Source organism: Chrysemys picta, chromosome 3, assembly GCF_011386835.1.
Source record: "Chrysemys picta bellii isolate R12L10 chromosome 3, ASM1138683v2, whole genome shotgun sequence".
Taxonomy (NCBI): Eukaryota; Metazoa; Chordata; order Testudines; family Emydidae; genus Chrysemys; species Chrysemys picta.
In genome coordinates, this window is record NC_088793.1 from 158,555,334 (window position 1) to 158,568,110 (window position 12,777).

At 45.8% G+C, this 12,777-nt stretch overlaps 1 protein-coding gene across 2 annotated transcripts in view; it reads right to left on the bottom strand.

The window, feature by feature from the left end:
• Window positions 1–2,804: 2,804 nt before the first annotated feature.
• The window catches only part of CNIH3 (cornichon family AMPA receptor auxiliary protein 3), an 85,232-nt gene continuing 75,259 nt past the window's right edge, over window positions 2,805–12,777 (bottom strand). Inside the window, exons 4-7 of one of the 2 annotated variants that reach the window (XR_010600207.1) lie at window positions 11,788–11,900; window positions 7,101–7,244; window positions 3,446–5,017; window positions 2,805–3,346 (exon numbers count right to left, since the gene is read on the bottom strand). Coding sequence is in view for 1 of the 2 variants with exons in the window: in XM_005289583.5 (XP_005289640.1) it covers window positions 4,990–5,017; window positions 7,101–7,244; window positions 11,788–11,900 (285 nt within the window). In the remaining variant the exon portion in view is untranslated. Of the gene's footprint in view, window positions 5,018–7,100; window positions 7,245–11,787; window positions 11,901–12,777 lie in introns of both variants that reach the window. The other variant, XM_005289583.5, reaches the window with a different exon arrangement.

Consider the following 12,777-nt stretch of genomic DNA (forward strand, 5'->3'; position numbering starts at 1 on the left):
ACAGAAGCAGCTCAGAGAGCAGACCTGTGCTAGGAGCAGGGCTGCAGGGACAGAGCCAGAGAAGCAGCCCAGGGAGCTGGAGGCAGAGCAGCAGCAGTGCTGAGGCAGAGTGGAGCCGGAGCTAGAACAGTGGAGCTGGGGCTGGAGCTCTGGAGCTGAGTGCGGTGAGCAACTGGGGCCAGCCAAGGGGGAACCCTGGGCAAAGGGCCCAGCGTAGAAAGACACCCCCAGCCAAGGGTCCTTGCAGGCCAGACTGGGAGGGCGATCTTAACCTGATAGGGATCTGACACTGGGAAGAAGGGTCCCACCACCCAAAGCCCGGAGGTTTGTGGCCACCACCAGAGCAAGTGTCCAACCCACAGCATCCCTGCAGTACAGCCAGGGCCTGAGAAGGAGGCCTGGGACCTATAAGGAACAGACTGTGAACTGCCCTGACATCCCAGAGACACTGTTTGTAATGTCCCCTGCCCCAGAGTGGATGATGTTTTCCTTTAACCTTTCCTATTTTTTCCTTATTCTTTTTTAAATTAGTTGCTGATTAAATAAATTGTATTTGCTTTAAATTGTATGTAATGATCAGTGAGTCAGGGAAGTGTCCAGTGCAGAGAGAGTACCCTGGAGTGGGGACACCCTAGCCCAGGGGTGGGCAAACTACGGCCTGTGGGCTGGATCCGGCCCCTCAGGGCTTTGGATCCAGCCCACGGGATTGCCCCCATGGTGCCACGGGCCCTGCGTTCCTCTCAGAAGTGGACCTTGGGTGGGGGAGCAGAGGGCTCCACGTGCGTTGCCCTTGCCTCCAGGCACCGCCCCCCCCCCCGAGGCTCCCATTGGCCGGGAATGCGGAACCCTGGCCAATGGGAGCTTTGGGGGAGGTACCTGGAGGAACGGCAAGGGCAGCGCACGCAGAGCCCTCTGCCCCTCCTCCCCCAGGAGCCACAGCGCTTCCTGGAGCGGGGCCAGGGCAGGCATGCAGGGAGCCTGCCCTGGCCCTGGTGCGCGCTGCTGCCACCCCGGAGCTGCTTTAGGTAAGCGGCACCGGGCCGGAGCTCAAATCCCTCCTGCACCCCACCCCCAACTCCCTGCCCTAAGCCCCCTGCCTGCACCTCGCACCCCTCCTGCACCCCAACTCCCTGCCCTGAGCCCCCTCGTACACCTCACACCCCTCCTGCACCCCAACCCCCTGCCCTGAGCTCCCTGCTGCACTCTGCACCCTAACCCCCTGCCCTGAGCCCCCTGCTGCACCCCACACCCCTCCTACACCCCAACCCCTGCCCTGAGCTCCCTCCTGCACTCCAACCCCCTTCCCTGATCCCCCTCCTGCACTCTTCACCCCTCCTTTGCCCCAATCCCTTGCCCTGAGCCCCTTCCTGAACACCGCACCCTCTCCCACACCCCTCCCGCACCCCAACCCCCTGCCCTGGCCCTGCATACAATTTCCCCACCCAGCTGTGGCCCTCGGCCCAAAAAGTTTGGCCACCTCTGCCCTAGGTGACCACAGCAAGGTTGGAGATCGAGCCCCCCAGGAATCCTGGGCCCAGCCTTGTTGGGGTTACGAGGACTCTGCCAGACAGGAGAGTGGAAGGGGAGTCCTCGAGGGCAGGGAGGCCTCTGGGTAAAGGAAGTGGGAACGAGGACTCAGATCCTTCTGCTAGCCCATTTCACCGGGGTAGTGCAGAAGCCAGGAAAGTTCCCCACAATAGCGTGACCATTCCCCCGCTTACATTTGCTTAGGAGTTGGCATTTCTTTCCTTTGTTCTTTATAAGTGGTTCTTAGGTGTGCATTGCTGTGGGTGCTAGACTGTCTGACTTGTAGGCCTTGTCTGCACTGGATTATTTTACACCAGCATAGCTGCATTTGTGCAAGTCCCTAGTGAAGACAATCCAGGCCCAGTTAACCCTGACTTGTGTTGGCACAGTTTCATCTCAGTGTGAAACTCCAGTGTGGACAAGCCCTTAGTACGGTGACAACTCCACTTTATCTAAAAAATTAGTTTTATAAGAACAAACCCTTAACACCCACAGAAAAATGTTCCCCGTTATTCTTTTAAATTGCATTGAAAACACTGTTTGCTGCCTCCTGAAGAACATTGCAAAAGAAGGGGCTATATTTTGTTTTAATTTTAGAAAGTATTTGCTTTTGAGGGCTATTGATCCAAAAGTGCTTGGCTGTTTCCGTATTCAAAAGAGTATTAATAAAGCTGATATTCTTAGTTAAATAATTTTTTCTTATGATAGTGATATTGTGCAATATAGGGAAACTGTTAAACTCTTACTGTTTCCAGTCCATTTTTACATTATTTTAAAAAATATATATCTGCTTACAAGGCAGATGTGGCAGAGGTGGAGGTGGAGGGGCAGGACTTGGACCCGTTCTGGGCACCACCAAAAATTATACAAACCTGGTGCCACTGAGGGTGAGCAAAGGTAAAGGTGGGCAGAGAGTGGTCAGAGTTTATGCCCTGCCCCCCACGATGCACCAACCAGCACAGCTGAGCCAGCACAGAGAGAAATAAGCAGCACCAGCAAAGGGCTGGCACAAATTACTTCCCTCTTGAAGCAAAGGAGAAGAAGGAACCAGTTTGTGACTCTCAGAATCACAGTCGGTTTCTACCCAGGTCCTGGGACAATTCAGTCCTGCCACACACTCCCCTGACTCAGGTTTGATTCTAGCTAGTGTCTTGACCAAGGGCACACAGCAGCTCAATTGGAGAGTTAAGGACAGAACCCAGATCTCTTGTCTCTTGCTTCACTCATGATGCCCGTCTTAAAGTAAGGCTGGCAAATCTAGACATAAAAAAAGATAATTTAAGTCTTGCAAACATTTTTATTCTTTACCCTTTGTGACACACATCCCTCAGCTCCTTATATTGGTTACGATACTAGGCCATTCAGTCACAATACAAAGGAATTCAGATTAAGTTTCTGGACCGTTTACAGTAACGAGACATTTTATCATAAAACAAAGCTATTTTACTTTAAAAACAAAACAAACAATCTGTTCTACTTACTGTACCATTTGATAAACTCTATGGAATCAAACTTGCCTTTACAAGAAAACTGCAAAGATCTGGTATATGTTTGAAGAGCTAAGAATATAGCATTCAGATATACCTGCCACTATTTTAGCATCTCCATTTAGTAAACAGGGCTGGTTTGCTACTGTGTGGTCCTTGCTTCTTTGGAGGCTGATCCTGCAAGATGCTGTGAGGGATCTTTCCTCAAATCCCATTGACCTCAGACCCTGCACCTGACACAGCTCTTATGCTTAAGGCTACAAGCAGGGTGGCATAGGGCTGATGTAGCCAGCCCTATGCCACTCAAGGCTTCCCCTTACATCAAGGAAATCCTCAGCTAGCTACTTACGCCACCTTTAAGTCTGCTTTGCATTTCTGGTGCAGTTCAAAGCAAATTTAGTGAAGGCCAGAATCTGGCCCCATGTTCAAACAATTCACCCTTTGACTTGATTGAAAGTTTTGCCTTGAGTAGAGACAAATGGCCCATCCTGCAATCCTACTGAGGTCAAGGAGACTACTTGTGAGAATAAGGGTTATGTGTGAGTAAAGCTAACAGGATTTGGCCAAATAATATTTATGCCAATTAATGTTCTTTATAGTGACCTACTCTTCTTTGGAATTGTGTAGTTCGAATATCTCTGTATTACACTGCAGTTTTCATTTAAGAAGTATAAGACTGGACTTCTCAATGAGATGAGAAATTAAATTACTGTTTACATTACCTTTTGTTTTCAAATAGCCAGTGTGTAAAACACTTTCCAGAAGCCCAGCACCCTCGTCACAGGTTTTAAACAAACAGTTTACCTTAATATATATTTATAGCTGGATTGTGTGTGTGTACATATATATTTATTCATTCATAAGCATACACAGTCCATCTATATCAACCTGTGTTCTAAGATGAAGTCAAAAACCTTTGCATTAAATTATTTTTAAAAGGATTGACCATCCTTCACAATACTTGTCCAATATGTGGGAAAACAAGCACGAAACAGCCCATTAATTTCAGATTAAACTGGACAACACACATGAAACAGCATGAGAAAATTACAGACTAAAATAATCTGGTCCTTTACAGGTACAATATTTTGCATACACCATTCTGGTGTGTAGAATATTCATGTTACACCATTCCATAATATTGTGATTTTTAACAATTTTTTTCCCCAGTAAGAGGAAAACTATGCTACTGAATGGTTGACAGAATTAGGTCATAACTGAATGCATTTTAGACATAATTGTACCATACATAAACTGTTGCATCACAGATGGAATATAAAAATATATACCACTGGATATTCAATCACAGGAACAGTATATTTTTGGAAAACACTGCACTACCAGTGCAAGTTATTAATTTCTTTGTCATGGGTGCGAAAAAAAGCATTAAAATCACTTAATTGTCAAGATACAATAACTCTTTTTCCTTGGAGTCAGATGAACATCCTTGGATAACTGACATGAATCCCACCTTGATTCCGACGAGTGTTCATGCTCAGAATGCTGTGTATTTAACAGGTGTATTAGCAGCATCCTTAGCCACCATTCCCATGGATGGTGATCCTCCCCCTTCACTCTTCAGTACAAAATAGTCATTGAGAAGCTTTGCTCCTTGTGAAATAGCAGTTTGTGATGAACCAATTTCACTAAGCAGCATCTCCCATCAGATGCAGATAGTTCTTTGACTTTGCCTCCACATGTGATAATTTTTTGCTTGTTTTTTTTTTTTAAAGCCACAGACTGGGATACACAGAGAAACAGAAGATAAGCATAGTTTACTCAGCCTAGTCTCCATGGTACTCCAGATCCGCAGTTGGCCATTATTCTTACTGCATAGGTCTTTCATATACTGTATTACTGCTTGAGTTCAAAGCTTTCCTCTCCTTGCTATTCTTTTTACCAAGCGTCGCTGTAGGCTGACTTGTCCTTGCTCTCCATCCTTTGTTGTTCCCAGTCTTTAATGATGATTTTTGAGTTAAGAGCTCACTAAAGTGTAGATCATGCTGAATGCAAAAGAGAAAGAGCCAATATGAAAGCGTCCCTTTGAAGTATGCAAAGCACTTTGATTTTTATAACCTTTACACTCCATTCCTAATTTTTTACTCTAATGGCCTATGCCTTCCTTTGCTATACTGGCTCACATTCCTTCCATCTCTCTCTATAGCAACTGAATTATGGTGGATTCAAGATTAGTATCAGAAATCACTCGAGATGCTATGAATTCATTAGCCATTTTCCATCACACCACAAGCTTCGCATGAGCTTAATAATGTACTTCTGATATCTGAGTCTGAAAAGTGAAGAAAATAAAACCACTCTACTAGTGTGTTTGATCTTTGAAATTTCTGCCAGCCATTCCCAGAAGGAAAAGCAGGGTTTCCACTGAAATGGTGTTGTTTCATTTCTTAAGAGAAAAAATCTTCATGCAATGGAGGAAACATCAAAAATAAAGAGATCAGTTGGCTAGGATACATATATCTTAAGTGTAACTCTGTATAACTATGAAATCGTATTATACTACCACAGACCTGCTTCATTGTATCTCCATCTCTGATAATATAGGTAGGGGTGGCCTAGGTGATTCTGTAATTTACACTAGATCGCTTAGGGCCAGATTGCAACTGTAAGTTTCTGGCCATGTTTTAGGATGACAGAAATGAGCGGCCCCAGAGGGAATTCTGAAACGCTGTAACTAACTGATTCTAGTCTGCTGGCCCGTACAAAGGGTGAAGGTAAAGGTACTATGGCTCTGCTTTCCCCAAACAGGCCAAGGAAGGGATGGGTGAAGTTAGCACTGCCAGGAGAGCTAACAAAGCACAATCCCTGTCCTTCCCACTCCGACAGTACCCGACTCATGCCAAGGGGAGCAGATGGGTAAGAGGGGGGAGGACCCTTGTGCCTTCTCACACAGATTTGGCCAGACATAATTTTGCTCTTAGTAATTACTTTTCAGTTTAATTGCCACAAATTTTAACATGCAGCCTGCAGCATTTAGACCTCAGGATAATGCTGTGATTGACAAGTGAGCAGATATTACATTATCACTATTGCTAATCAGGAAGGGACATTCAGCCTCCCACAGCAGTGTACTGATTGAACAAGCCCCATCTTACAAAGCATTATGCAACATAGGGGTGTTGGAGACGGGGTACTGGACATGATCCCAGCTATGAGAGGAGTAGAGGGAAAACTAAAATAAAATAACTTCATTTAAAATTAAAAGCATGAATTTGTGTTGTCAAGCTGCTTTAATATAATTACATGGCCCCTACCAGCAAAAGTGCAAGGATCATGCAAGTGTCTCCTTAACTAGACATGATCCCTGCATATTCCTTGCATCAGCCATTTGCATCTCTGCCCTTAGTAAATGTGAGAGTGTAAGCGGGAGGAGTGGGGTGGAGCTGTCCATGGACCTGGAGTCTTTCCTTGACCTACAGTGACCTTTGGATGAGCCCTTATCTATCTAGCTCCAGAACTATCTTTATAATGCAAGGTAGGCTGGCTCAGGATAGGCCACGGGAGAGGTACTGCCAAGTGCACCTTACTGCTGCAGACCAAAGCAAGCATGCTAGCTGCTCAGGTGCACCTGCAGCTATTGGGCCCCTGTTCTAGTGCTCTTTTGAGTGTTAGGTAAGAATCAACTCGCATAGCACAGGGCAGGATTTGGCCTTAATATTGTATATTATTAACAGCTGATGTAACTTATTTGCTATGATATCAATATAGAGTGACATCCATCTAAACAGACTATCCAAAGGACCAAAAAAAAAAATTAATTTCCTACCAGAAATAGCTCTTTGACTGAAGGCTGAACAAAATTGTATTGGAAACCTTGGGGATGCATTGGGCCCCAATTCAGGAAAGCACGTAAGTACATGCTTAACTGTGAGTCCTATGACCTCAATGGGGCTTAAACGCATGCTTAAGTGCTGTTCTGAACAGAGATGTTGCCTGAATCAGGGACTGAAACAGTTGCTCCAGATAAAGGGAACGAGGCTGCCTGTTCTTGTTGGTCCATAGTGCAAGCTTAATTTTTACTTGAAAAACAGCTCCGTACCACTTCCACATGGGAATGACCAAGCTTACCAGTAAAGATAGTAGAAGAAGGAAAGGAGATAGAAAGCTAGTTTACACCATGCTTCTTTCTGACAGTAACTCAAGGTGTCTGCATTCATGACTGCAGGTGGATCATATGCAAGCTCTGAACTATCTGCTGGGCAATGGAAATACCTGAAAGAGCAAGAGAAAACATCTGGAGTGACACTAATATTCTAAATCCAATTTTTACAGGTTGCAGGCCCTCATGCCCCAGATCACTAGCCCAGAGTCAGGAAGAAATCCCATCTCCTCCCATGACATAGCAAGTTAGGTTCAGTTTGGAGGTTTTAGATCAGGGGTCGGCCACCTTTGGCACGCAGCTCGCCAGGCTAAGCACCCTGGCGGGCCGGTTTGTTTACCTGCTGCCTCCACAGGTTTGACTGATCGCGGCTCCCACTGGCTGTGGTTCGCCGCTCCAGGCCAATGGGGCGGCGGGAAGCGGCGCGGGCCGAGGGATGTGCTGGCCGCCGCTTCTGCTGCCCACATTGGCCTGGGACGGCGAACCGCAGCCAGTACGAGCCGCGAACGGTCGAACCCGCAGATGCGGCAGGTAAACAAACTGGCCCGGCCCGCCAGGGTTCTTACCCTGGCGAGCCGCGTGCCAAAGGCTGCTAACCCCTGTTTTAGATCTTCCTCTGAAACATATGGCATTGGCCATTGTTGAAATCTGATACCAATCTAAACAGACTACTCATATATCCCTGTAGCAATTAATTCTTGTGGACTCCCTATGTTCTATTAACTGTTTAGAACAATACATTCCATCCTCCTTATGTGACTGTGACTCACTCTCTAATACGAATATGTTATAAGTGGCAGTCTTGTTTAGTGGTCAGAACAGGTAATCAAGATTCCTGAATTCTAATAGCAGCTACGTCACTGACTAACTGCATGACAACAGGTAATTCTCTCTGAACCAATAAGCACTTCAGTTTATCCATCTGTAAAAAGAATATAATAATACTTGCATATCTCATATGTAGGACCCTACCAAATTCACAGCTGAAAAATGTGTCACAGACCGTGAAATCTGGTCTCCCACCATGAAATCTGGTCTTTTGTGTGCTTTTACCCTATACTATACAGTTTTCACAGGGGAAACCATCATTTCTCAAATTGGGGGTCCTGACCCAAAAGGAGTTGTAGTATTGCCCCCTTACTTCTGCCCTGCCTTCTGAGCTGGGTGGTCGGAAAGCGGCGGCTGTTAGACAGATGCCCAGCTCTGAAGGCGGTGCCCCGCCAGCAGCAGCATAGAAGTAAGGGTGGCAATACCATACCATGTCACCCTTACTGCTGCCTTCAGAGCTGAGTGGCCGGAAAGTGGTGGCTGCTGATTGAGGGCCCAACCACGCCATCTTTGCTGCTGCTGGCAGCGGCTCTGCCTTCAGAGCTGGGCTCCTGGCCAGCAACTGCTGCTCTCTAGCTGCCCAGCTCCGAAGGCGGTGCTGCCGCCAGCAGCAGTGCAGAAGTAAGGGTACCAGTACTGGAAACCCCACCTAGAATAACCTTGTGACCCCCTCACAACCTTTCTGGGTCAGGACCCCTACAATTACAACACTGTGAAATTTCAGATTTAAATAGCTTGTAATCATGAAATTTACTATTTTTTAAATCCTATGTGAAATTGACCAAAATGGAACGTAAATTTGGTAGGGCCCTATTCATATGGCATGCATTATATGGCTCAGTTGCATTGTTATATGGCTGAAAAATTTGCCACCAACATAATCTTTTAATGGAAAATGACTTTTCTACACAACGGAAATTTCCATATTTGTTGAAAATGTTTGGGTTTTCAACAAAAGCTCAAAAAAATGAAGAAAAATGTTGAAGAAAAGACATTGTTTTTGTCTAAATTATTTTGTGAGGAAAAATAATTTCCGGATCAATTCTAGTTAAATGCTTTGAGATCCTTAGATGAAGTATTATTATTACTGTTAAAAATACAGTATAGAAACTAATATATGGAGATTGATGGGATCAGGAACTGATTATATTTACATGTTTATTTAAAAACCCACCCATCCTTTTAAATGATGCAGAGCCAGCACATAGCCAACTTGTGGAACCAGATGTTTAACTTTCATTAATGCTAACCATGTCCTCTCTCCCTCCTTCCCTTCTAGCATTTGTCACACTCACTCATCTTTATATAGACTGCAGATTCTTCAAAAGGGGCCATAGGTGAAATTCTGGCTCCATTGACTTCATTGGGGCTATGATTTCTCCCCACATCTTCCTGTGTCTTTGTACAGCACTTGGCATAATGGACCCTGATCCTTACTGGAGGCATAATAATAAGAGTAATAGCATACATACACAGACATCTCTGCAGATAAAGATCTACTATACTCCCCCCCCCAAGCATGACTATAAACACTCGCCATCCACAAACAACATTTTTGCCTTGCACATTAAATATAATTTTCACACTTGCCAGACACCTGTTCTTGTGACACTTGAGGTGTTCCCCTCTGCGAAAATTGTGCTGGAAATACTATTAGCTTTCATGTGTTCAGTCCCACCAGAGAGAAAGCACATTCACAACTCCATCAAGCTTTTGAGAATTAGATTGTCACTCTAAACTCAGAATAATACACTGTGCCATTCCACTCAAAATTACTACTGAGCTTTTGTAGCAAATACTACGAGAGAGCACCCACTCTTTAGTTCCAAGCCAAGAAACTCCTAATTATTTTCTTCACTATAACACTGCTCTTCACACTGCTACACAGCAGTTGGTCTCTGCTACATTCTTTAGCCATCCTGATATAAAGAGACCCAGACAAGATAAAAATCATGTACGTCTTTTAAAAATTTTATGGGAATGTAGTGCTACTGAAAGGTGCTATACTGACAGCACTGGAAATTAAAGTCCCTTAGTTATCCTAAGGACAGATGGAGGACTGATTCTTCGCTAGGGTACACTGGGGGCTTGGCTACCAGGGAGTTGGTTGCAGTTCCCTGATCCTACATTGTCTGGCTCTAGCGTAAATTAGAGCTGCAGAAGAGAAACTTTACCTTAAGCAACTAATTCTTAATGTCCCCAAGTGACCTTAACCAGTGGAAGATCAAACATAGAGCAGCTCCACTTCACCACATCCCACTCCTGCAATGCCCCCTCCCTCCCACTGTGATGGGATGGGGGAGGCTGCCTCTGCCAGTTTTATGCTAATGGAAAGCTTGCCTGCAGACAGCTACAGCCAGAATCCGGCCACTCTGCAAAGCCAGAGCAGCACAAAGTGGCTGGAGAAGATCAGAAAATCTGGCCACAAGTAGGGTTGCCAACCCTCCTGTTTTGGCTGGGAGTCTCCTGGAATCGGGCTCGATTGCCTGGAGGCTTCTGAAGCCAATCCAGGAGATTTTAGGGCACTAAAAGTCTGGTGGCACAGCGGGGCTAAGGCAGGCAGGCTCCTTGGCTCCACGCCACTCCTGGAAGTGGCCAGCATGTCCCTGCGACTCCTAGGTGGAGACGCAGCCAGGGTGTCTCCACGTGCTGCCCCCACCCTGAGTGCTGACTCCGCAGCTCCCATTGGCCGGGAACGGGGAACTGCGGCCAATGGGATGGGAGGTGCCTACAGGCAGGGGCAGCACGCAGAGCCACCTGGCTGCCCTGAGCGTAGGAGCTGGACATGCTGGTCCCTTCTGGGAGCCACCAGAGGTAAGTGCCACCCAGCCGGAGCCCGCACCCTGCACCCTCTGCCACATCCCAACCCCCATCCCTGAGCCCCCTCCTGCACCTAAATTCCCTCCCAGAGCCCACGCCCCAGAACATCTCCCACACCCCAACCCCCTGCCCTAGCCCCCTCTCACACCCAAACTCCCTCCCAGAGCCCGCACCCCAGACCCCCTCCTGCACTCCAACCCCCTGTCCCAGCCCAGTGAAAGTGAATGAGAGTGGGTGAGAGTGAGCGACAGAGGGAGGGGGGCTGGAATGAGCAGGGGAGGTAGCCTCAGAAAAGGGGAGGAGGATGGGGTGGGGCCCTGGGGAAGGGGTGGGGCAAGGGTGTTTGGGTTTGTGTGATTAGACAGTTGGCAACCCTAACCACAAATACAGAGAGTGAAAGTGGAAACATCCCTCAGACTCCCCCCATCAACGATCCACAACCCTGATGGAAGGGTTGAGAGGGTAGTTTCATCTCCACGCCCATTCAATCCCTAGATAGCAAGCTCTTTCGGGCCAGGACTGCCCTTGTCTGTAGAGTGTCTAGTGCAATGGTTAGTTTCACTTTCATCTTCTAGTCTATTTCATTTCCTAGTTCTCATGCACTACTACGCTGCTGTAGTATTTGTGTTCCAACACTGTATAGGAACAGTTAATTAACTTACTCTAAGATTTAAAAAAAAAAAAAGATATACTGCTTTCCATAAAAATATTTCTTTTAATATTCAGGTTTGTAGAAACTTTAAAATCCATTCCATCCTCTTCACTGGAACTCATGTTTTCCTCTTTCTCCAGATTGACTATTAAAGTTCGAGGCCCTTTCAGCTTAAAAGTATGAACCCACAGCAGAACTGAGTTTCATCTACGTATGCAACTAATGGTACAGAAAAGGAGACTGGAGAAAGAAATCCATCCTTCGTGTTACTGCTGTGTTTTCATTATGCCATATGCATGCATGTTGAATGGGCAAATGAGAGTGACAATAGACCAGTACATAGAAGACAGCCTTACCTCCAAAAGTGATAGAAAACCAGAGGAACATTCAGCCCCAGGGTTAGCCATTCCTGAGCACACAAGAACATGATGCAGAAAAGGCTATGGATAGAATACTCAGGCAGCACCAGCTAAAGAAAAAAAAAAGCAGAAGAGAACAGGAAATCACCTCTGTGATTTTTATAGTTTAACACAGCTTTTCAGGAGACTAAGCATATCTGCAAGTCTCATTGGTGTATGTACCTGCCCCGGGTGCATCTTAACTGAGAGGCAATATGGTCTAAAGAAATGAGCACAAGATTGAATGCTGAGTTCTAATATTGACTCTACTCCAATGACTTATTGCGAGACCCTGGATAAGTCACTTATCCTCTTCTTGCTTCAGTTTCCCCTGTCTGTAAAATGGGGATTATAATACTTGCCTATCTCACTGGGGTGTTCTGAGAATAAATGAGTGAATGATTAGAAAGAGCTATTCAAGTGCTACGTATTATAACTGAACCACTGAAAAGTGCAGATCTAGTACTGAAGTTTCACTTTTGTTTGGGATTTAAAGTGCCCTTGAAAAAAACAGAAGATTGTTTTCAACTATTTTGATTTTCTATAACAGGATTAAATCACTGGGAGACTCATGTATATATTAGAGAGCAGCTTGAGCCAAAATCTTGTGAGAAGGGAACCTTGAAAAGTCTCTCCTTAGTAACAAGATGGCTCCAAGTGTCAGTGCTCTTTGGACACAAGAAGTGGGTCATTTCTCATGAGAGAGAAACTGGGTGGACATTAGAAATGCTCCCACCATCAATGCTGGTGGAACTGAATAGGTAGCAACAGAGAAATCTAATTTTAAGGAAGAAAGGCTACTGTAGACAAGACCGTAGAGTCCTATCACTATTTCTACTGCTTTACTCCTTTCTTAGTTGGTCTTTTTCTCTCATTTTCTCAGGTGCTCTTTTTTACAACCATAAAGATTCACTTGCCGACAGCAATCATTTCTCACCAGGCAGAAAC